Raw genomic sequence first — 24,539 nt, forward strand, 5'->3', positions numbered from 1 at the left:
AAAGTCAAGCACCTAAGGCAATTTTTACTAACTGAGGATTTGTTCTTAAATCTTGCTACATAAATAATTTATTTCCAAAAAGAATGTTTCCATATTTCTTAAACTGCCCATTTACAGGTTATTTAAGCTTGTCCTACTATCCATTTTTATGTGATCTAAGTTTTGCTTGTTTTGCAGCATAATAAAAATTGTGGCTGGAATGTGACATTGACTCAATTTAATTTATTTTTTTTACTTTTGTTTCTGAAATAGTTGTGGCTTAAATGCTATGTTAAAATATCTTGACATCTACAAAGTGATTCAAGAAAGTTATGTGAAATGGAAGGAGGTCACCATGTTAAAGGTGATATTTAAAAACCTGCTTCACAGGTGATTAGGTGGGTTAAGCATAAAATGAGGATTAGTACTGTGAGTTAAGTATGTGAAAGATTTATTAAACTTACTAGCTTTGCTTCCCTTTAAGTAGTCACCTAAGGCATTAATGGGACACGGTGCTTTGGGAAGATATGCATGTGGTGAGAAATGTAGAATAAAATTCCTAACACTTTTTCTGTTGTACTTAAGTTATTCTTTCTTTTGGTGTTGATGAGATTCTGAAGGCATGCTTCAGAGGTGATAGAGTTGACCTAATTTACCTTTACTGACCTAATTTACCATTACTGACATCTCAGTATTACTTAATCTTGTCTTTCTTGTATGCTTATATTGCAGAAAACTCTGATAAATCTTTGTAAATCTTGATCCAAATTTCTATGAAAGCAAGTATTTATACTGCATTGACAAAATTCATTCATTGCATAGATTGGAAGAAAGATTAGAGGAGATACATTTGATTGTCAGCAGTAATACTAGGTGGTATGTCATGCAACTTAGTCTTTTTGTTGAAAAAAGTGTGTATTTTGAATGAAAAGTCTCCTTTAAAATATACCTCATTAATACTAACTTCATTAACAATTAACACCTACAACTGCTTTAACTAAAGATCTGGTTTTGTGTACAGAGAAACATTTTTCAGTGTTTCTCATGTACTTTTGTTGCTGCTTGTTTACTGTGAGGACTGCTGTCCACTGAGGTGTACCATTGAGGAGGTATTTAAGTGATATGTGAGATACCTCATCACGTAACAATACTAGCTTTTATTCTCTCTGGTGTCTCTTTCCAGCTAAATACGAAAAAACAATGAAAACAGTGCATAAGCATCAATATCTATGGTATTTGGTAAAGCTGTTTGGTAGGTTTTGCTTTCTTCTGTTATTTTGTTGGATGTCATCAGGCTTTCCAGTTAGCACTGCTCAGGCTTTGGTGACTTCTGAAATACCGGTTCTTAGCTTGACCTATATGAAGGAATATATATATATATATATATATATATATATATATATATATATATATATACACACACACACATACATATATATATATATATAAATTATAAATGTGAGTTTATATGATTAGTGTAGTATCTTGGTTGTAATGATCATTGCACCTTTTGAGATATATTTTCCTGGTGTTTGCTAGTAACCTCAATGTTTTTATCATTTTTCATTAGTCTTGTTCCAGCAATAGAATGATTTTGTTCACAGCAGCTCTCCATTAAAATTCTAGTCTTCCTGCTTGTTTTGCCTCCCAGCATGTGTTTATGAGGCAGGATCACTATCTTTGTAACATAAGAGTGTAGAGAGCCAGACCCTTCCTTGGGGCACCCAGTAATTATTGTTCAAAACTGGATTTGTCATCTTCCTACTCGTAACGTTTTTCCAGGTTCAGTGAGGAGTCTGTCGGCTCATCAGGTACATCATTGGTGGCACTCTCTTGTATTGGAGATGCTAATACCACTCTGTGGATTCAGGTGCCATCACATATACTTGATTGGTTTATTAATAAGCTCGTCTGCCTTGTCTCTGATCATTGAAACTTATGCTTTGTAAACTACCAAGTCTGCTGCAAATTTATATATAAGATTAATGTATGTTGATTGTGTCCAATTCCTGAGCCATGCACTGTACAGTGTTTGATCTAAAGGTGGCTTTGGGTGTGACTGAATCCCAAACCTATGCAAGGGGTGCCATCATAGGAATCTTACTGGAAATAATAGTGATTTGCTTCACTTACAAAGTGCAGCCGTATTTGCAGGCAGTACTTCTGTCACTATGCATAATGTTCCACAAAGGTATGTAATCTGCATTTTAGTGACTGTGAATTGCATCTGCATTTGAGGGTTTGTCAAACTGGCCTAAGAAATTATATCAATTAAATACTTCTACGTCTGAACTTCTTAGTATTTTCTTTTTCTAGTTGTGTCATGGAAGTTGCTATGCAAAATGCCACAAATACACTTTTGTTCAGTGCTTATGAGAAAACAGTATTTGGTGTTAAGCTATATTGTTACACAAACGAAACATGTAGCTGTATATTGTATTAATGGAGGTGTATAGTAAGAAAGACAGAAGGTTAGAAAAGATGGGGATTTGCTTTAAAGGGGACATAAACAATAAGTGGATAACTTAAGAGGAAAGGACAATGAAGAAAGTAAGAGCATGGGGTAAAGAATCAGAATAAATCACTGAGCCAGGATAGTCTGTGATACTCTTCTGCTTTGATAGTTCTGCTAAAAAAAAAATAAAATCCTAACAATACACTTGGGCAAAACGGATTACCATGCTTGCAGTCGTTAGGATCATTCCACTTTAAGCTGCTCTTGCAAACAAGCTTTCTAGCTAGTTAATACACAACTGTGTGCTTCAAATGAGATGAAAAACTGAATCTAATTAAAGAACACTGCAGCCAACAGTATTCTGAAATTGAGAGATTATTTTTATACATTTGGCATAGAATTGTTGGCTTTGTTCCAGACTCACTGTCTTTTGTTATTAATAAAGGGTGTTGGCATTTATCCAGCTTGAAATAGTGGGATCCAAGTTTAATGACTACTGCAGTCAGCAAAATCCTCGTACTAGTGTTAACAGATGATCAGTCCGGTGTAAGCTCTGACTTTCTGCTTTTTTGTAGTTTTGACATATAATTCTCTCTGTGGGATGCTGCTGCTTTGAGGTTAGAATAAGGGATGCTGCAGCAGGGTGGTGCTGATACTTAGTAACATCTGATGTGTGATGGATGCGAAGCTGTGTTTAATTGATATCATCTATTTTGAGTATTTTATTTATGTGTCTGCACAGCCTGTGAAGGCACTTGTTTAGTGACTATGTGAGGAGTAAAGACTGTGGATATTGCATGTTTCTCGGCTTGTGTTAAAAGTAATCTGGCTTCTTACACTGGGTTTTGTATGGCAGTATTGCAAAATGGGGCAGTTTGTTTGCCCTTCCCATTCTGTGGTTCCTTGTGGTCTTTAGTATGTTTGAGGGCTGGTTATGAATATATGTGTGCATCTGATTTATGTTACTGGTTTTTTAGTATTTCTTTTTTTTCCTAATTGTGTAGATATTTCTAGTTTGGATACTCTAGTTTGGAAGCAGGAAGAATAAGGTGATTCTCAAATTTCCATTTGTCTGTTTATTTTTCTAATCAGTTCTCAAATTTTTGTGTGAACAGTTGGACAGCTGTATTCTCAAGCTTAAACTGCTTAGATCTTAAACTAAAATTAAAATTTCATGTCCTTCTTTTTGTCTTTTGATGTTGTTTTACCCAATAAATATTTTATTTTTCTTCTTGTATTTGTGTGATTGATAGAATTCACTGTATCAGCATAGATTTCACTCAGAACTATAATGGCCCCTTTTCCTTTGCTGTCATATTTCTTATTATAGCTAGAGCTCTTTTTCTGTTGTCCTAAGTAATGCATAGAAATTTTGTTCAGTAAGTTGATGCAGGTTTGGTAATTAACTAATTGCAAAGTAATAATTATAGTAGTTGGTACTACAGTCCATTCTAGGGAGACAAATTTAACAGAAATATTTATGTTAAAATTAAAGAAAAAATAATTCAGGAAGATCTCTGGTAATATAGAAAATCTTGTATTATAGAAATGCATTTAAATTCTAAATTTAGAGTGGCTATTCAGAAGAATTTAAGAAGCCAACCCAGAGAAGTCAAGAGATGAACCATAGCAGTTGGAGAAGGAAAATGTCTCAAAACACTTGGGCACTGGCCTTCACCATTGGAAGCAGTAACCTTCTGTTTGCCTAAGAAGGAAACTATGCCTTTCTTCATACTTTCTTCTAACAGTGGTGTCTTAGTTTAGTCAAGAGAAGAATGAAATGTTGAACGGGGTTGATTTTTCTGATGTTAATCTCTTGAGTGTTTTTTATGAAAGAATTTAAGAAATATGTGGTTAAACTGCTAACAAGCATACAGAGATCCTTTGAACATAATAGCTAGGGGAACTAGTTTGCATAAAATGGAGCTTACTTGCCAGATATATCTTAAGGCATTTAAGTCCTTGTTTTATTGTGTGTGGGTTTGGCTTTTTGGGTTTGGGGGTTGTTTTCTCTTTTTTAACATTAGCAGAGATCAGAGAACTTGAAGAAAGCACATAAATTTATTTTTATTAACTTAACAAAATGAAACACTGAAGGGCAGATAGGAATTGATTCGATTTCACTAATAACAAAAAATTGTGTTCCTTTGAATATCAAATCCCTCACTTCTGCATTAATTTTTACACCTCAGTTGCTTTTTTAAATTTAGCTCTAGAAAACTAATTGCTGGTTTTGCTGTTCAGAGTTTTGTCTTGGTTGCTGTCTTCTTACATATGTGAATTCTTTGTAAAATCATGTATTTTTTTATTTTGATTGTAGTTTGCATTTATGGCAGATGCAAGTGTTTTCTGGGTCCTTGTTATACTTGTATTTTCAGACTTTGATTAGGAAACAAACAGTGATTTGAGACCGCTACTTTGAGCGTGACTGTGTGGTGTAACATGTCGTTTGGTACTGCTGCTATGCTGCCTCCAGAGGTGTTTGCCCTTTGTGGGGTATAAGTTACGTGCTCACATTCAAATCGATTTTTCCCTGTCACATCAAGGTGTGTGGTGTTGTACTGCTCCTTTGGTGAATACTTGTGATTATTTCTCCAGGTGTCAGTTAGCTTATATTTTTCTTAAGCTATATTAAGCAGAATTATTCCAAATATTTGTGCTTTATCATTGTTTTGATACACATTTAGCATTACCTTTGGTTTGCGGCTGCTTATCATTGTGATAAAAAAATTCTTTCTACTCTTGGTAAATTTACTACTGGTGTACATTTCTGTCACTACAAGTCATTGAAGTGTATATGCAGTTTATACAGGTTGTGATTTTAGGGTTTTCATTTTTGGTTTACTTCCAAAATATTTTGTCATTCTTTGAAGTCTTGGCTCTGTAGTTCAGACCACCTCATTACTGTTTACACAGTCTTTGGATATTTCAGTTGATTTGCCAATATAAAGTTTGACCAATAGTGGGAGTAGTATCATTCATCCAAAATAATAGACTCTCTTATATAAAGAAATCAGTGTACAGTGTTATTCCAGTCATGACAGTATCGACAACACTTTTTTTTTTTTTTTTTTTTTTTTTTTTCTTCCCCCCTCCCCGATGGGGGCAGCCTGACTACAAGTAGCTATCTGCCTTCTTCAACTTCTGAAGGATTTTCAGTACTGAAGTTTAAAAGGTGCTTTATTGCTATTTAAAGCAGTGCAGTTACCAGTGGAAATGGGTCCTGTCACTGGGATGGCACACTTCCCTCTGTCTGCTGGGCAGTGGGCTGGGCTTGTGCCCTCCTCTGCACCTACAGTTCTGTCAGAAAGCTAATGTTACCAATTATAGATTTGGGTTAACATATTGGTGTCAAGCTGTTAGTTTATATTAAAAAATGTTAATATGTATCTGTTGAAAGCAGGTTTTAAATTAAATGGAGGAAAAGTACCTTTTTGTTTTCTAGGCTTGAGTATTTCTAAGCCTAATGGAGAAATGCTTTGAGCTGGGAGGTCTGAACCCAAATGCAACTACTGCCACAAACAATATTGGTTTCACAGAACTTGCATTTGCATTTAGATGCAGAATGTCTGACAAATCCTTATTGATTCTCTTAAAACGCTTTTTTTGGTAGACAACAGTTTGGGTTAAGGCTTGCTTTCAGTTCTGGTGTGTGTTTGGGTTTGAATTACCACCTTCCTTTTTAATAATTTCAGTACAAGAAAACAAAAAAGTTCAGAAAGTGGAATTATAATCTCCTAATAGCTTTGCTATCCAAATAGGATTAATATCTTTCTTGGCTCTAGCTGTCTTGAGTGGCATAACCCTTGTACCTGGCTATTTGGTTCTTGAAATTAAAAATCTTTGGCAAATCCATAGTGACTACTACGTTGCAAAGATGTAGATCGACAAGTGCATATTTATTAAAATTTATGTCTAGAACTGTCTTCTTGTGTGTGACTTTTTTTTAACCCAGGTTAGTTGCAGGCCATTGCTGTGCTATTACAAGAAGATTAGTCTGTAATATGGGTGAGACAGATTGCTCCACTCTGTAGTATGTAAAATCCAGAGCACAGGAATGTTGGAAAGTGAAGCAAAATTTGTTTACAAAACAGAATGGATTTTAAATAAAGTTCAGTTTTAGGTAAAAGGTCAGACTCTAGTTCCTTTTTTTATTTGTAGCAGTTCATCCGTATACAGTACTGTGCATATTGTATGTGTAAAGTAATCTCATTTTTTAATCTACTATAACTGTCCTTTTGATTCTTGAAAATCCTGTTGGGTATTTTGCATTCCGATATCGATCCCTGTCTGTCTGACTGCTTCAGCTGGGTAATCATTTTTCTTGTTTATCCCTAATCCTTTTAATATTTCCTTCCTGCCACTGTATAACAGTACACTATGCCTATTGTTTGGAATGTGTTTCAATGATGACCGTAAGACTACAGTAAAAGTGGCTGGTTTTTAGCCTAGATTTCACAAAACCAGTTTACAATGAAATGAAAATTCAAAGCTGAACAACACGTGTCTTCAAAGCATGTATGCTGACCTTAGCGCATCACTTTGCATAGTTGTACAAAGCGTTCATCTTTATGAACCATATTCTATTTTAAACTGCTCTGAAAAAATGAAATACGAAGCTAGCTGTTTCAAAATGCTTCTTATTCTGTATTCTTCTTAGGGACCTAACATAAAAAATATATTTTATTCTGTGTATATACATATGTATATCCATACATGTACGTATTGAAAACTTGTTTTTAAAGCAGCAGCTGTAGAACTGTTTAAATATGTCAGCAGAAGTGTTCAGTTCTGAGTCTCCAATAGTTCTCTTCAGCCTTCTTCTTGGATGAAAACATTCTGTCCTTGTTTCTATGGTGACTGAGTAAAAGCATCTCTGGTCACACGAAGTTAACAAAATGATAAAAATCCCTCCCTGAAAAGGTTTCCAGAAAAGCACAGATGTGTTTTGTTTCACCTGAAGAATGAGAAGACCCTCTCACCCTCATTGGGGCTTTTCTTCTCCATTTCTCCCATACTAGTTATACCTTAAGATCCTTTTGCTGTGCTAACCAGTGCTTTAAGTATTCTGCTTTTCTCATTAACTAAACCTGGCATATACTTTCTCTGCGTGTCAAAGCAGAGCATGCAAACATAATGAAGAAAAAGAATTTGATACAGAGGTGAAAGCAAAGTTCTTAATTCTTCTTCAGGAACCATTTTTATTTCCATACTACTTTGGTACTAGCCAAGATGGGGGAAGGGGAGGGGATATTTTTGGGTGGGGTTTGTTACAATTGCTCTACTTGAACGAAAAACAAAAAAAACCAAACAAACCAACCCTGACATCTAAACTTCCTATATTCAATGATTGTGTTAATAAAACCAGCTATAACTAGTGGCCACTCAGTATTGTATAAACCTTTTAGGAAGGTAAAGAAAGTTACCTTCTCTCAGAGAAAGGATTGGTTGTGACATAAAGACCTTGCCACACTGTTCCTCCACTTGCACATAATAATTTTATAAGGTCATGGGAAACATAATTTTAAAAAATATGTAGTAGCTTTTGATATGAAGAAACTCTGAAAAGTTCCAGCTTTACAGCTGTTGCTTTATGACAGACTCTTTCTAATGCTAATGGCAAAGGGGGGAAAAAAAAAAAAAAAAAAAAAAAAGAAATTCACACCTTGATTTCTTCTTTTTATCCTTTGAAGGTTGCTCTCCTCCCCCTCATGCACTTCATAACAAATATACTGTGGTTGCAATGAAGGGTCAGTTTGAATGTTAGTGCCTTGACTTCTGAGATGCTACAACTTTCCTGTGTGCTCCTGAGATGAAAAACAAATGAAAATGAGAAATGTTTTTGAGACATCCTGACTCTAAATGAGTGATCCCTGTCTTAAAGCACACAGTACATTGTAACTTAGTCAGTTATTGTTGTTCAGCTACACATTGTAACTTAGGTGGTTCAGATATTCTTGGTAATTGTAGAGTGTCCTCTGTTATGTGCTTCATAAAGGGTAGGTTCTTTTTACCAGCAAGTGAGTCAGAACCTTCAGACCACAGAAAGTAAAGTTTGTCTTGAAATGCAAATCTGGTACCTGTAGTAATTTATACTTAGAAATAGCACTGTCACTGGTAAACTGAATAATTTTATTTTCAACAGTCTCTGCCTTTTAGAGTAGATAGGAGGTTTGTTTCCAAGGATAGGAGTCTTATTTTGAATTCATCAACATGTCAGTTTTCCTGTTTGGATTGTGTTCAGTTTATTAAAAATGTTATCTTTCCAGATACATTTCTGAATATCTTGAGAAGATTGACTGGCAGAATAGGTAGTTTGTAAAAGCTTGATTGATCCAGGCTCTTCCTTTATCTCTATAGAGATTCTTTGTTGGCTCAGGCTGGTGAGATGTCAGAGATACCAGCTTCTGTTGTGTTTTGATGAAAGGCTATGAAGAGAATGTGTTCCACAGAGACCTCAGCAGCAAACAAACTGATAGTTTCTGTTCTTTGTGTAGTTATTCGAAATGCTGCTTTTTTGAATATAAAGGCAATGTGTGCAGCCAACTAAATTATTTTTTTTATTTGCTTGTAGATTATCTGTTCAGATAATTTATGAGCATTTTGATGGGTACACCCTTGATAAGTAATTGCTCTCCTTGTTAATGGTTTCTTTTTAAAGGAGAGACCAAAATATGATTAAATAGATGCTTTTTCCAATAACTGTCTGATTCTGTGAAAATCAAGCAGCAAAAGTGTATACAACTCCTCACTTCATTAAATTAATTGGTGAGTTGTGTAAGCAGATTTTTGCCTTGCTAAAACAGTCAACTTACTAAATGAGACCTATCAGCTGCTTCAAGGGTAGGGGTAGAACAGTGTTTTATAAAAATATATTGGAATTAAGTTGATGAGTGTCCTGAGTACAAGCTCTTACTTACAAAACCAGATGTCATCTTTGACAAATAGTTTTACTCTCTTTTTACATACAGTTAAGGTTGTATTAAATTGTTTTTATGAGGGAATCTACATTATGGATTAGGAGAATGTAGCACATGCACATCTTCTTGCTATGTAATCTGTGTTTTAAGATGCTTCTTTATTCAGGAATAAGTATCTCATATATTTGCTGTGCTAATTTAGTTCATAGTAAGTCACACATGCATAGGTTTCACTTTCCTCAAAAATCTAATTTTTTTAGGTTTCATATACTGCCTTGAAAAATGAAGTTCTCCTGTTTGGGGCACACATAGTGATTGTTTATATTCTATTTACTATCAAAATTAAGATAATAAAATGGATTTTTAAGTCCCGATACCTTGTTTGGCTTTGAAGGTGTTGGTTAGGATGATCCTGGTTTGTATAATAGTAGCTTAAAACAACATCTGGGAGAGAGGTCAGTGCTTCATAGTGTATGTGTGTATATGACAGAGAAGCAATAGGTTATTGTGAATTTACCTTGGTCTATTGAAAAGCTGCTTTAAAACAGTCCCTGTTTGGTATATAAAAGGGATAAACTAGCAAAAATATCACTTATTTCACAGTTGTTTTCTGTGGAACATAGCTTGCCATTGCCCTACCTTTCTGTCTGTTGAGATAGTCTGATGTATTTTTAATTATTCTGTTCTGACATGTTTTCTTACGTGTTCCTTTTGTAAGGTCTGGAAGCCTTTGTTAATAAAGGAAGAAAGAGCTATTAAATGATTTTTCTTGTCTGATGAAATCTTAAATAGCTGTATGGAATGGAATTAGATCAGGAATCCTGCTAGAGCAGTGATATTTATGGCTGTATTCATGTTTGTAATTTATTTTGAGAACAATTACAGTTCTGATGCCTTTTTTTGATCAAGTCTTGAAAAGATAAGCAAGTTTAGTACAATGAATTGCAGAAATATGTCTTGTATACAGACCTTTATCCCTGTAAATAGAGAAGAGGGGTATGCTTGCCATTTGCTGAAAAAAGAAAAACCTTGAAGCTTTTTCTAATGGTTGCTTAAAAGTAATGTCTCTTAATCAGGCTTGGTTTCAAAATGAGGAGCCCTCATCAGTTTTTAATGAACTGCAGTAAAACAGAGCTCCCACCTTTTCACCTCCCAGTGAGTGCTGGGCTGAGGGCACAGTTGTGGTCGTATGGTGCTACCTGATTAAAGTTTGAACTAAAATATAGTAATGCTACACTGGGAGCTGCTGGATGAAGATTATTTTCAGAAGTATAAGTACTCTCTACAAGAAAGCACTTTAAATAGTGCCACTCGCACGTCGTCTCAGCCACTCGCTCCTTCCCACAAAAGGAAGTCCACATCTAAATTAAGAACCAGATCATGACGTAATCTGCAGAAAGTTTCTTTCTGCCCTTGATTCTGCTGTGGGCTGGAGTTAGGGAAGCTGCAGGACAACTGTCCGCTGGCTGATCCAGCTCGAGTTAATATATTTCACTTTCATGTTGCTCAGTTGCATTTATATACTGGGAAGGGAATGTTTTATCATGTGCATAGTTTGAGATAATAATTTGGAAGCACAATATTTACACAAGTAGTAGTAGGGAGTTGGTTTTGTTTATTTCTCAGGACCATGAAGTACAAAAGTAATAGTGACACTGGATTAAAAAGAAAAACTATTAAGTTTGATTTCTAAATATTTGCTGGTGTTATGTAACCTGGTATTAAAACACAAACATGTCTTTGCAAGGTGGTGGCTGTTTGTGTTTAAACCATTTCCTCTGAAAGCAATGGCCAGTTTTATTTAATCGTAGAATCCTGTTGTATTCTGTTACAGTTAACTACATTGAGCACAATAATGTTGAAAAGATTATCAAAGATAATAACTATGAAATACTGCATGAATGTTTTATATAAAAATACTTGTCCTCTATTTAAAATTTCTCTCTTCTGCTGCTTGCAATACTTCTTACATGCTGATAGTGACATATCCTTGTTTTCTTCATATTTTTGCTAGGTGATCTTATCAACTCCAACACTAGGCTTTGCGTTGGTCTTCAAAATAAATATATGTAGAGTCCTGAATAGTCTGAATCCCAACAGTTTGACATGCATTTCTCACAAACCTTGCATTTCTGAAAGTTGGCATATATTGGCCAAATACAGTCAGTCCTGGAGGAAACACTTATCCTAATATAGATGCACGTATGTATGTAAATGCAGGCAAGTAAAAATAGTAGGTAAACATTTAAAAAATGTATAATACAAAGTCTTTTCACAAGAGGGACTACATGAAGATGGGATTAGTCATGGAGATTCGAAAATTGCTGGATGCATAATGTTAGGGTAGATCAAGTAATGAACAGTGTGAATACCTCAGTACTGTTCTATTACTTCTCTGTGCACAGTTGAACAACATGCCATGGAAATGAAAAGATTCTAAAAGCTAAAATGTCAAGCCTTTTATTATATCCATAAACTAAAGAATGTCAATAAAATACTGAAACTAGTATGTTATCTATTATTTATACAACTTTCTGCAGTGACAGCTTTCTGCAGCAAACTGCTGTAACCAGTAACGCTCAGCCTGAACACTGTGTTTAATAAAGCAGATAATAACCTAAACGTAAGGGTAGGTTTAAAAAAAAAAAAAAAGGTCTTACGAATGTTATTTAAAATTGTAGGCGAAGTACATATCTAGCCTAGGCTATTTTAAAGACAGATGGAAATAGTGGGGCTTTTAACTGTAAGAAAAGTTACGATGCTGTCTAGTATCACATTTAAGTTAGTAATCACTGTTGCTTGTACATGAAGGAAATACATGTAATTATTTTTTTAATTCTGTTTTGCTGTATTTGCCAACTAAAATTGATGTAAATGTTTATATTCATTATTTCCTTTTGCAATTACTAATGCTAAGACCTAGATTAATATTTTTCTAAGCACTTATATATTTCTAGGCATTATATCCCTCTAAGTTTAAATGAAACTAAAGCACAGTTAGGAAGTCAGCCATGTAGGCAAGCAATGCTGCTTTGATTCTTCAGTAGACCTAGAATTCCAAAGAATATACTAAAATTAAATGTAGAAGTGATCCTCTGGAAAAAGATATCATTGTTGTTGACATTTAGTGTATGTGTGGAAGCAGAATTACACATTTGCAGTGCAAACACAATATCCAGTAACTTTAATAATTCCAAAAACAGTGAGTTACTAAAACCTTGGAGAATACATTCCTGACTTTTTATCAGAGATGCTGATATTTGATATGTCTTATTCAATCATTGAAATTATCACTAGAGATTATTTTTTAAAATGGCAGTACCTTAAACATCAGATGAATAGTGTTGTTTTTACTTGTTTCTACTACTCTGCATCTAACTTAATGACAACAAGTGAAGTAGTCAATTACGTTTGTAGGGGTAATAGTGACATTTATAGTAGAACCATCTAGTTTACAAACTTGCAGATAACCAAGGAGTGGTACAAGCAGTTTATAAGTTCAGGTCTTGAGTTTCCGTTGTGGGGTTTTTTTCTGGTCAGGCCTGAGATGGCTCCCTGCATTGCCTCCAAAGCCACTGTATCCTGTTGACCTAAAGATACTGCTCTTCTGAGTGTCTTGAATCCACTTGTTTTTCAACAGTGCTCAGATATATTGGGCAAAGTGACACCCTCTTAAATATGAGCAAGTTTCTCACTGTTTGCATTACAGAGTAAATCGGTCACAGGAATGGTCTGATTTTTCCCAATGTGGCTCAGTCATTGAAAGGCACAACACAACATTTTTTCCAGAATTAAGATTTGGTTTTTTGACAATGAGGAATCTTGACTTCTTTTCCTCATTTTGGAAGAATATTACCTAGCTGTCCAAGAACCTTCTGCTGTGTTTTCATCGTCTGTTATCTCAGTGTTTGTCCAGCTTGCCACTGTTCCCACCAACTTGTTGACCTTGTTCCTCAGTATTACTTTTCTTATTGCTATGTCCCTGCAGCCAGTGCCTCAGACCTCTAATGCCTGTAGCCAGTGTTAGTCAAACCCTTTCTCTTTTACTGTCCAAGCTGCTGAAGTACATAGGAACAACACTTTTAATGTGAGCAATGGGAGTGTGTGCAGGAAAAATTGTCTTCTGATAATGTATGGACTTAGCTGTTGAACTTTTAACCAGCTTTTTGAGTATGTGAAATCTTAGTTTAGGTCATTCAAGTTTAATAAATTAATCAATTAAAATCAGTTGCTTATAATGGAAGGTCTTAGCAAATCGAAGGTGTAGGTGTGAACATCAGGACTGTGCATGATATGACAAGTTATTTCTCAATGTCATAGCCAAATGTGTAGTTTCACAGCTGTTTTTTGAGTCTGTGTGGGTTCAGCAGTCACGCACGTTGCACAAATTAGAATTTTTATAAAATATTTCATAATGAGCCTTCCATCTTGCAAATACTAAGATTTTTTTTAAAGCATATTCCATAATTTTTGCTAATCAGCTCAGCAGCAGCAGTTTCCTTCTTAGGGGGTGAGGGAGAAGAAAGGGAGCTTTATCTGAGCTCGTCTTTACAGCTTCAATACAGTGTTTTACTGACATTTATGGTGTGCTGATTTTTCTCTCCCTTTCAGAAGAGAAACCTGATTGCTCCAAGGCCCGCTGTGAAGTCCAGTTTTCTCCTCGCTGTCCGGAAGATTCCATCTTGATTGAAGGCTATGCTCCTCCTGGTGAATGCTGTCCGCTCCCAAGCCGTTGCGTGTGTAATCCTGCAGGCTGCTTGAGGAAGGTTTGCCAGCCTGGTTATTTGAATATATTGGTTTCAAAGGCATCAGGAAAGCCAGGCGAATGCTGTGATCTCTATGAATGTAAACCAGGTAAAACTGGAACCGATTTTTCAATTTTTTAATATCTGAGAAGCACAAAACATATATAATCGCATCTGCTAAAGCCTATATAGTGTCTAAATTCTTCCGACTCTTCTTCAAAATTAAAATGACTTTATGTGGACAATACCCATTTAAAAAAAAATAAGAAATATTAAGATAAGTGTTACTTTATTTTTCCTTCAGACGTTAATTTAAACTGAGCAACAAGGAAAAAAATCCTCGTGAGAATATTGCATTTCTGTGGATACTACTAGTGAAAGTGACATACTTTATATACTGATTAGATTATACAAAGTTTTTTCATAGAAGGAATATATTGTGGATGGGTAGGGAATTAAGGTTTCTGTCTGAAGATTTCTATGGATTACAAAGTGATGCCTCTTAAAAACTGGAGAGCAAAAAGGATTGTGGAGGAGCATAGTGAAAGACTTTACAATAATTTCAGTATTTACCCATTTTCTATTTCATGAGAACATGAATCACCTTTTCTTGTGATTTATTATTCTCAGTGAAGTGGAAGATGTAATTCGCTCTTCTTTTTGATCTAGGCTTTGGTAAAAATGAATAATAAAAAGAGGAATGAAAGCAGGCATGTAAAATTGTATAATCCCAAATCTTATGTGCAAACAGATTCAAGTATGCTTAAGCTGTGCCTTTCCTATGCTTGTTTAACATTTTCTTAAAGCCTTCACAGAAGAAGATTGTACGGTTTTTGTATCTTCTAGTGCTTCTCTTTGTGTTTTTCCTAATATCCAGTGCAAATATGTCTGTGTGGAAATTTAGGCAGACTTTTTTGTTCTATGTCCTGAGTACTTGATGAACAAGTCTTTATTATAATTTTTGCTCTGGAACATTTTGTCAACCTTAGTCTTCTTTCGTCCAGAATTGGCTGTAATTTCTTATGGCATAGTTTCCTTGAGCTCCTTCCTTGTTTTGTTGCCCCTCTATAAGTTTTCGTTAGTTTTATCCATGTCTTTAAAATGAGATGTCCAAAACAGACTACTATTTTCGCTGAGTCTTCATCACTAAACACTGTAGAACAATTATTTTCTGTCCTTTGTGCAAAATTCTAAATAAGTGCTGACTCTTATGTGAGAGTTACACCTAGTTTGTAAAATGCTATGATACCAAGGTCTTTCTGTAGCATGACTGCTACTGAACTACCTTATTTGTACATTTTAATTGTTTCTATATGTACTTCAAGCATGCTTTTGATGACTTATATCATGCCGACTTTGGATTATTTCTTTACTTGCCAAAATATTAGCTCTGATCATGTCCTCCCAGCTACTACCTGCATTCCCATCTTGTAGTTTGCAAGTAACTCAGTCTATACTTATCTTTGTAGGTTACTTTTTGAAACTTGTTTTCAACTCATTAGTATTACAGAATCTTCAAGTCGAATACATGATTATTTATTGCATTAGTGGACTTATGTAACTGTGTGTATGTTGTTTTCTGAAGTAGGGAGTTAAGAGGTGAAGGTACGTGGGACTGGAAAAATGAAGGTGCATGTTGGGAGGGTGGAAGAGCAGAGGCTTTGAAGAGATTGGTAAAGGAGACTAACAATTTAAGGGAAGTGTAGAGCTTTTCAATGGGGATTAGAAATTAAGAGGCTAAGAGAAAGCAGAGAGTTCTCCCCTATCTTGGGAGATGATGAAAGTTTGTGTCTTAGGAAGCGATTAAGAGGCTGACAAGTCTAGGTGAGTACTCTTGTACATCCCCACAGTAACAGCTGATGAAAGATTTAAAGGCTAAACTGGAAACTACAGAGTAAGTGGGGTCCCTACTTCTTGTAGTGCCTTGGCTTTAGGGAAAAAAAGGGAGTGCTATTACTATGGAACTCAGCCAGGTCACTACATAACCTTATTTTTGTTAAGTTAGACTTCAGTGGCTGTCCAAGTTGACTTTTCTAAGTTTGCTCTAGATGTTTCTTTCATTTGCCATTTGACATAGTAGGAAGATCGGAAAGAAAAAGCAAGCCAACACTTTCCCTGGAAGACAGGGAAAGGAGTAGATGGATGTTGACAAATCTTATTAGACTACAAATCACTTTACCACAGAAGGCTTCTTTTTAGATTTGCAAAGATTTGTTATTAAACTTTTCTCAGTTTTCAAAGAATGTAAACTGTACTCCTATAGACAACATAGTTTGTACTTGATATATGTAAAGAAAATTAGAGACTAAACAAATACTGAATTTTTTAATGTTTCCCTTCTTATAGAAAGTTTAGGGATTTTATATTTACATTTTCAAGTCAGCATGAACCTTGCTGTCTTTCATCTAAACTGTTCCATCATTTTCACCATTGTCTGTTGTTTAAAATAAATGTTTTTGTTTAAGAGCAGGATATGTAATATCTTGTTTCATTAGGATTGTATATTCATAGGCTTATAGAATTATAGAATAATTTATGTAGTAGCATATGACTGGTTTTGTGTATGTATGAACACTGTGTGAATTATCTGTGTGGATTTGCTGAAATAGTGGTCATAAAGTGTAGTCAGATAATGCTTCTTAGATGACAGGAATATTTATTCCGCCCATGGTAAGCCCGGTAATAAACCTTGCATTTTCAGAGTTTTACTTGGTACCCTGAAGAATTGTAGGAAAGAAGAGTTGGAGAGGCACTGAACTAGCAGTGCTTTGTTCTATGTTCCTTCTGTTTTTAGTGCCGTGTTGCTGAAAAAGGGACAATGGACAGTGTAAGGCCTGGTAGATAAGTGTTCATGCAGTTTCTTGTGGGTCTGCTGTCACTAGTTTTACTGAATAGTGTCAGCACATCCAGCGTAGTTTACATGTTGAACAGAGAAAACTGTTCCGTACTTTGCCACAAACCTAAAAACTTCATTTCTATGAGTGCTGCTACCAGAGTGCTTCTTCCTGCATCTCCATGTCTGCTTAACCAGCCTCCATAGTGATTTTGCACCAGCAAGGGCTTTTCTGGTGGAAGCAAATTGCCAGAAGCTGGGAGGGCTGCTTCCTATGATAGCAGTGCTGCCTTATGCCAGTATAAAGTGTTTGCGCAATTAAAGCATAAATTGTGTTTATTTTTGTTCCCTAAATAAGATGTCACTACTCTCCAGTTTACAGTGGCATTTGAGTTTGGAACCTTCTGCTGAGAACTGCATCTGTTCAGATACTGTGATTGAAAACTGAGTTACTGAAAAGAAAATAGAAAGTGTTTCCTTAACATTAAATTTAGAATAAAATTTTAAAATTTCATTTTGAGATCCACTTCCTCTTCTACCACTTTTACTTTTGGAATACAATGATTAGAGGCATTGGCATTCAGTTAAAATTAACCTTAGTAGTTTAGTCATACCTGCCTGTTAACCTCCAGACTAATTTGTCTTAAAAGTTCTTACCTGTTGCTCCACCACAAGCATCTCACTACACTTGTGGTACCTACTGAGAACTGTCATGTCCCTTTTGTTTTTCTGCAGTTGGTAAACTCAGAGGTGAGATAACAGTGGTCTGGTGCCATAACCAACGTACTTTGTTCCTACAGGCTGTGCATAACTGGTCATCCATGAGCAGTGAATTTACTGAATGAGCACAGAATTTAGTTTTAGACTGGGAGTTAAAATTCTTAAAAAATAATCGCAAAAATAAGTTGTTTTGTTGTTTTTTTTTTCTTAAGGATAGTTTGAATGAATGGTTTCAAATGGAGCTGCATAATGTGTTAACAGTAAAAATAAAAACAACTTGAGACAAGATTTGTAGGAGTGTATGTGCTTCTTTTGCTAAGAAACTAAAGCAGTATGAGCCATGGTGTTTTAAAATCATGTTTGTTTTTTTAAAGATGGAGTTAAAATCTAATCTAAAAGCTATTTTCCAGAAGTTGTGATAGGAACTCTAGCTGCCACTTCTGAATAAAGATGAACAGTTTATTTTGGCAGTTATTCGACAGGTGTGTGTTTATCTTTATTGATAACTTTTTGTTTGGTTGTTATATATGTTGAAGTGGGTAGTATCATCTCTTAGTTTCTGATATCCTTGGAAAAGCATTAGGAAATGTCATGCTAAAGAGAACCTCTGTTGGAAAGACGCCAATTTGTCATTCTTCTAGAAGTCTTTCTGGCAGAACTTTCATTCAGTCACCTTCTCTAACACCCCCCACATGGCCTGAAAATAGCTCTTACTGAAACGGAGTTTTTTCTTGGATTAAACACAATTGTAAAGAGAATGTTATTCTTTGACTTATTCCTTTGGGAAATTCTATGCAGTCAGGGCTTGATGGAAAGTCTGAGATCAGTAGCAAAATTTAGTAGGTAGTGTGTAATGCACAGAGAAGTAGCTTGTGCTCCACCCTGGTATGGCTTCAGCAGTGAAAACGAGGTCAGGAATTTTTGCAGTCTTGCACAAGACTTAGCAAAATCAAGTTTTTATACATAATTGATAGAAATAGAATTTTATATATATATATATTTATTTTTTTTTTTAATTCTCTGTTGCTTACAGAAACAGTACGTGTTTTGCTGGGTGCTTTGTTAGAAGCTGATGTTGAGAGAACTTAAGACATGAGACTGGGAAAGCTCTGGAGAAAATGAGTCGGGAAGAATTACAGATACATTTCTAATGGAGCTGGAGAAATGGTTTATAAGTTGACAATGTTTGTGAGGAAAGAGGAAAAAAAAAAATCAGTAAATGCAGGGGTCCATGTTGGGAAATACCTGTGATAGGAGAGTTAAGGAAGTGATTCAGACTGGGATACAACTGCATTGAAGGTCCAGGAACACCATCTGTTCTAGTTGTATTTAATACATTCTGAAGTATGAAGGAATGTAAAATGGATGATGCATTGTCATGGAAAGATACTTTAATCTCCCAGAGTGAAAGTGTAACTACTGTTATCAGATGTCATCATATTGCATTGTGCTGTTCATGAGGAACCAGTTGAAATGCATGAAAGCAAAGGGTGTTATGTGCTGCTTTTTATCTGCTGTAGAAGCAGACTGTTTACCCTTGTTCAGGACCCTCAGAAAGCTGTGACTTCTGAAAAAATACAGTCTTTCTTGTGCTGAGCTACTGTATTGCATCAGAGATAAAAATACTACCTTGATCCTGCATAGGCAGCTATTTAAGTCTTGTCCCTAAACTGTACATTCTATTCGTTGAAAAAGTCAGCATAATATGTAAAAGTGAAACTTAATATACTTCTGTTAACGTATGCTACTATAAAATTCTTTTCACTTAGTTATTAATAGTTTCATGATTAGAGACCTTTGGTTTTGTGGTCTACGAAGGAGGTTGCATATTACTACAGCTCTGTTAGGGTCTGCAATGATGGTAGGGTTTCTGCTACATTCTCATAGAAAGATTAATAACTCTCAGATGCCATTGTATAAAGTTCAGTGCATGAGAAGGTTCCTGGAGACTTGTAAGCAAATGGTGATCAGGTTCATCTTCACTGATAGGAAATTGCAACATGTTTATGAGTTCTTGAAGATATGTGTCTGTCAAGCTGTATATTTCAAGCTTAAAGCTTATAGGATAGACAAAAATGATGAGCGTTACATTTTTTTTTAGCTTGTAATAAAATGTATAATAACAGCTTATAATAAACCTGTTCATGAAAAGTATACACTGCAGTTATTGGAATCTATGTAAGAAACAGCAGTTCACTGGCAAATGTTTGAAGTCTTATTTTTTAGGACACTATACAGCTAATCTGAGGGACATCTCAAAGTAATGAAGAATCTGATTATAGACTGTTCTGTAACCTTAAAATATTTTCAGTTTCTCTGGAAGTTTGGCTCAGTACTTTTCCAGTTTGAGAAACCCGTTTAAATCTGAAAAAAAAAAAAAAAAAAAGTAGGAACTTTTTCCCTTCTTCAAATATCTTTCATTTCTTATCTCTCTTCATCTCTCTCCAGTGAGGAAAGGCTGAAAGAGCTGGGACTGTTCAGCCTGGAGAGCAGAAGGCTCAGAGCAGATCTCATCAGTGCATATTAATACCTGAAGGGAGTGGGTAAAGACAGAACTAGACTCTTTTCATCAATGCATAATGACAAGTCCAGAGGCAGTGAGCATAAACTGAAACAACAGAGCTTTCCTCTGAACATCAAGAAACACTTTCACCATGAGGGTGACTGAGCACGGGCACAGGTTGCCAAAAGAGGTGGTGGAGTCTCCCTCCTTGGAGATACTCAAAAGCCATCTAGACGTGGTCCTGGGCGACCAGATCTATGTGGTCTGGCTTTGGAAGGAAGTTGGACTAGATGACCTGCAGAGATCCTGTCCAACCTCAGCTGTTCTGTGATTAATAATGTAATAATAAAGATCTCCTAGTTTGGATAGAAGACTGAGATGGGGTACGAGTGTGGATTATATAATTCTGTGGGTGGATAAGATCAGTGCATACCCTTTGTTCACTAAATCCTACTAATTCTTACAAGAATTGGAGGGCACTCTGGTACTAGTAAGAGTAAGTATAAAATAAATAAAAATGGGTAAATCAAATCAAACAGGGGAACTACTGAATGACCGCAGCTACTTAATTACATAAGGTTTTTTGAGTGCTCTTGAATTGGGATTCTTCTGTAATTTTTTCTTAGGTTTGTACTTTTTAAAATAAAGACTGGGCTGCTTTCCAGTGTTAATGAGCCATGTACTAGCACACTATAGCCACTGCGAAGAATTTGAATTATTTAGGAAGAAAAAACACCTTAGTTGAGACTTGGTGGCATGATTAGGGAGTTTCCTTGTATTTCTTCTTTCATTGTCATTACTGTTATATGGAAAAATGGACAGAAAAATAGCTGTGCACTAGCAGTTTGTTGGTGAAACTTGTCTGGTTTTTCTCAGACTGCTTACCTGAGCAGGAGGTGGAAGGGGCCTTGAATCCAGGGAATTAGGATGGTTACTAGTTTAAATTTGGGAAACTGGACATTGGTAGTTGCTTGGCACAGTAGAATCGTGCAAATTCTATTTGTCACATTGGACCACGCTGACGAGGTTATGATTCTTAATGCCTGTTTTGATAATGGAGGAACTAGATGTACATTTCTCACAGAAGAACTGTTTCAAACATGTCATTTGTTAATAAAATAGAACATAAAACTCTAGGGGGTTAAGTGAATTATTATAGAATTGAGTATACCTGTCTAAAAGGCAAATAGATTTTTGTGTGTTTACAAAGAGATAGAAAATTAATTCTGTAATTGCCACTGTTGAAATGAGTAACTGTTAAATATTTCCATTTAAATTTAGTAACTTTCTGCATTGCTCTACCAAATGGATTTTAATTAAATTTGTTCATTTTCTCAGTGAGAACTACTTGAACTTGTCAGATTTCTCGGATTTAGCAGATGGTTCTTTTTCCCAAATAACTGGAAAAAGGCAGATTCTGAATACTGCTTATACAGAGGATACTCACATACTCATGTACTTTGAATGTTAATGGTCTTAAACATACCGGTCCTGACCTTGATGAGCTGCAAACTGGTTTCATTGAACTTGTGTTTTCATTAAATGCTTAATGAAATATACTAAGTAGATGTAATTCTGAGACTGATGTCTCGCTGTGACCAATTGAATTATTACTGCCGCGTACCTCTGAGGATCAAGCCTGAAAAATGTAGGACTAGAAGACAGAAAATGGGACTTGGAAAAGGTATCAGCTCTTGCAAGAAGTGTGGTGTAGCATTGCCAAGCTGCCTTAGCACAGCAGTAAGTAATAATGTCAGTACTGAAGTGGTTTAATCTGTAATCACCTGATATGGTATAATTTTCAGTCTGATAACATTCTGTTCATCCTTCCTACTCAGTCAGTTGGTAGTTTCTTCAAAGAAGGAAACATGTTTTATTCTCTACGTTCTTAGTATAATTATGATAAGGAATAGTAAATAGATAATGCCTGAGCTGGTATTGATTATTAACATGGGAGATTTAGGACCAAATAAGATAAAGATGTGTTTTAACTTTCCTGAGTATGACTCATAGGTGTAAATGTATATTCAGACTGATTTTTTGAATTTCTTTGTTATTTCCTAAAAAGAGTCAGTCGTCTTAATTATGTGGATTCGGTAATCTAACAGATAGATTTGGTAATTTGCATTTGTTTCTCACCATATATAAATATCTAAACAGCACAGCCTAATGGAGTGATCTTTAGAAATGTAGCTTACATGTGCAGGCATAAGTTCTTTAATATTTCTTTTTATTTCCTATAACTCAGGTATTTTACTTTTTAAAGGGACTTCAGTCAGGAGAAATTTAAACAATGAATTGTTAACTATTTTTAAAACTGGGGAAAATATATTATCAATAACGTAGTACATTTCTAGTCACTAATCTTATTCACAGGTGTAATTGTTTAAGGTTGCCTGTCCAACTTTTATAATTGTTTTTATTAACTAACATTAGTTCAGTAGCTTCCAGAGTCAATGATTTTTAAAACTGAGTCTTAAAGAGAATGGAAGTCTTTTTGTAATGTTACCTACTGAGCATGCATTCATTAGATAATTTTTCTGACTTAAATTAAAAGGCGAATTCATAACTGGTTGCTTATGATGAAGTAATTTTCAATAAGCTTCTAAAGCATGAGTAAAAGGTATTTTCTTCTCCCCTTCCTCTGCAGTGTTCAGTGTGGACTGCAGCACAGTCGAATGTCCTCCTGTTCAACAAGTTGTTTGCCCACTGGATAGCTATGAAACCCAAGTCAGACTGACAGCTGATGGCTGCTGCACCCTGCCCACAAGGTTGGTGTCTTGATGGCTAAGTATTTTCAACTACTTCTCTACAATTCAAGTACTATAAATACAGGATAATAATGCATACTTCTGTGACAATAAACGTTAATACAGAATAAAAAATATATGGAGTAAAGGTATTTCAGGCTTATAGAAATATGAAATCTTTTTGAAGCTGAAAAAAATTTTCCATGAAATGCACGAAGCTGATTTTTGTTAAAATTAATTGAGAGGTTTGTGACTCTAGATTGGTTTTCAATGTATTCACTTAATTTTACAAAAGTTAATTATTTTGGAAGCCTTTGAAGGTCTTTGATGGTAAGGAATTAAATGATAAAGATGGCAGAAGATATGCCAGAGAAAAATCTCGCCTCATTGAAGAAAAAATTATTTTTTTGTATGTGGAAGACCACTGTAAGAAGCTGAAAGATGGTGGCTACCTGGAACTGTATGGAAACAGCATTTCAAGTACTGTTTCCATTTTACTTCTGTTGTTCAAGTAGGCATAATTTATTACAATTTAGAAAAACAAGATGATTTGGAGTTGGTTTTGTTCCAAAATTCTGCACCACTGTTTCAGCCTCTGTTTTAACTACAGACTTCCCAAAGCCTGATTCAGCAATATGCCCAATAAATACAAATTCCAGCAAAAAGTACCATCAATGAAAATGTTTTACACAAAATAGAAAAATATCTCTTGTTGATGTAACTAATCAGTTTTTCTGGTAGTAAGGTCTTTGCGACATACAATATTGCCATATTCTCAACCCCTTGTGAGACTCTAAAGGAGTGATAAATTTGTAAAGAATTCAGAAAGTAGAAAATGGCAAAGGTTATGCGATGAATCAAGGATCTTCCCTGTTGGGTACCCTTTGCTACACGTTTAATATGGTGACTTCTTTGAAACTGTTGTTCCCATGAATATGCATGGAGGGTTAAAAATGGATCTATTTTTTAAAAAATTAAGGCAGGAAAAGAGACTTGGAGAACTTTATATAATGCAGTACTCCTGTCTATTAAAATTTGAAAATATATTTCTAAACTTGACAAATTTTATTTGTAGTTGTAGAATACACATAGTAGTCTATTTTAAAAATATTTACTATCCTTATTCAGTGAATGCTACAAATAATCTTTTATTTAGTTATTGTTTTCTTTTTTGGGTTTTCTGAATTTTAGACTGGAACATGATATGGGTTCTCAGTATCATCCCTTTATTCTTTAACATTCTCATTAACTTTCCTAAGAATTACAGTAACTTCATGTTAGTTGACCTGACTAGTTGGAATTGCACAGGAGGCTGTAGATTTTAAGAGGTTATCATACTGGCATTGCTGCCCATACAGCTCATCATGTTCAAGACAACTAGAATAAAACACTGCTAAGGACTGTATTCAGAAAGATAGATTATAAAGTCAAAGAAGCAATCTCAGATTAAAATTTTATAAATTACTAGTTTAAGTTAACACTTAGAAACCTTGACACAATACAAATCTTTGGTTAATGGTAGATTTTTACTTCAAAATTTGTTTCAATTTGCTGGATTAAAAACTGATATATAGACCAATTTTTATTTCCCAAAAGTAAAGTTGTGTTCTACTTTTCTGCAGTCTAGTACAAGT

General features: G+C 35.1%; 1 protein-coding gene across 1 annotated transcript in view; it reads left to right on the forward strand.

Moving 5' to 3' along the window:
• Window positions 1-24,539, forward strand: part of CRIM1 (cysteine rich transmembrane BMP regulator 1) — a 176,284-nt gene that overhangs the window by 60,898 nt on the left and 90,847 nt on the right. Inside the window, exons 3-4 of the mRNA XM_026844597.1 lie at window positions 13,966-14,208; window positions 22,806-22,926. Coding sequence (XP_026700398.1) covers window positions 13,966-14,208; window positions 22,806-22,926 — 364 coding nt within the window. The remainder of the gene's footprint in view (window positions 1-13,965; window positions 14,209-22,805; window positions 22,927-24,539) is intronic.

Source organism: Athene cunicularia (genome assembly GCF_003259725.1).
Source record: "Athene cunicularia isolate RWA chromosome 3 unlocalized genomic scaffold, athCun1 chr3_part1, whole genome shotgun sequence".
Classification (NCBI taxonomy): domain Eukaryota; kingdom Metazoa; phylum Chordata; class Aves; order Strigiformes; family Strigidae; genus Athene; species Athene cunicularia.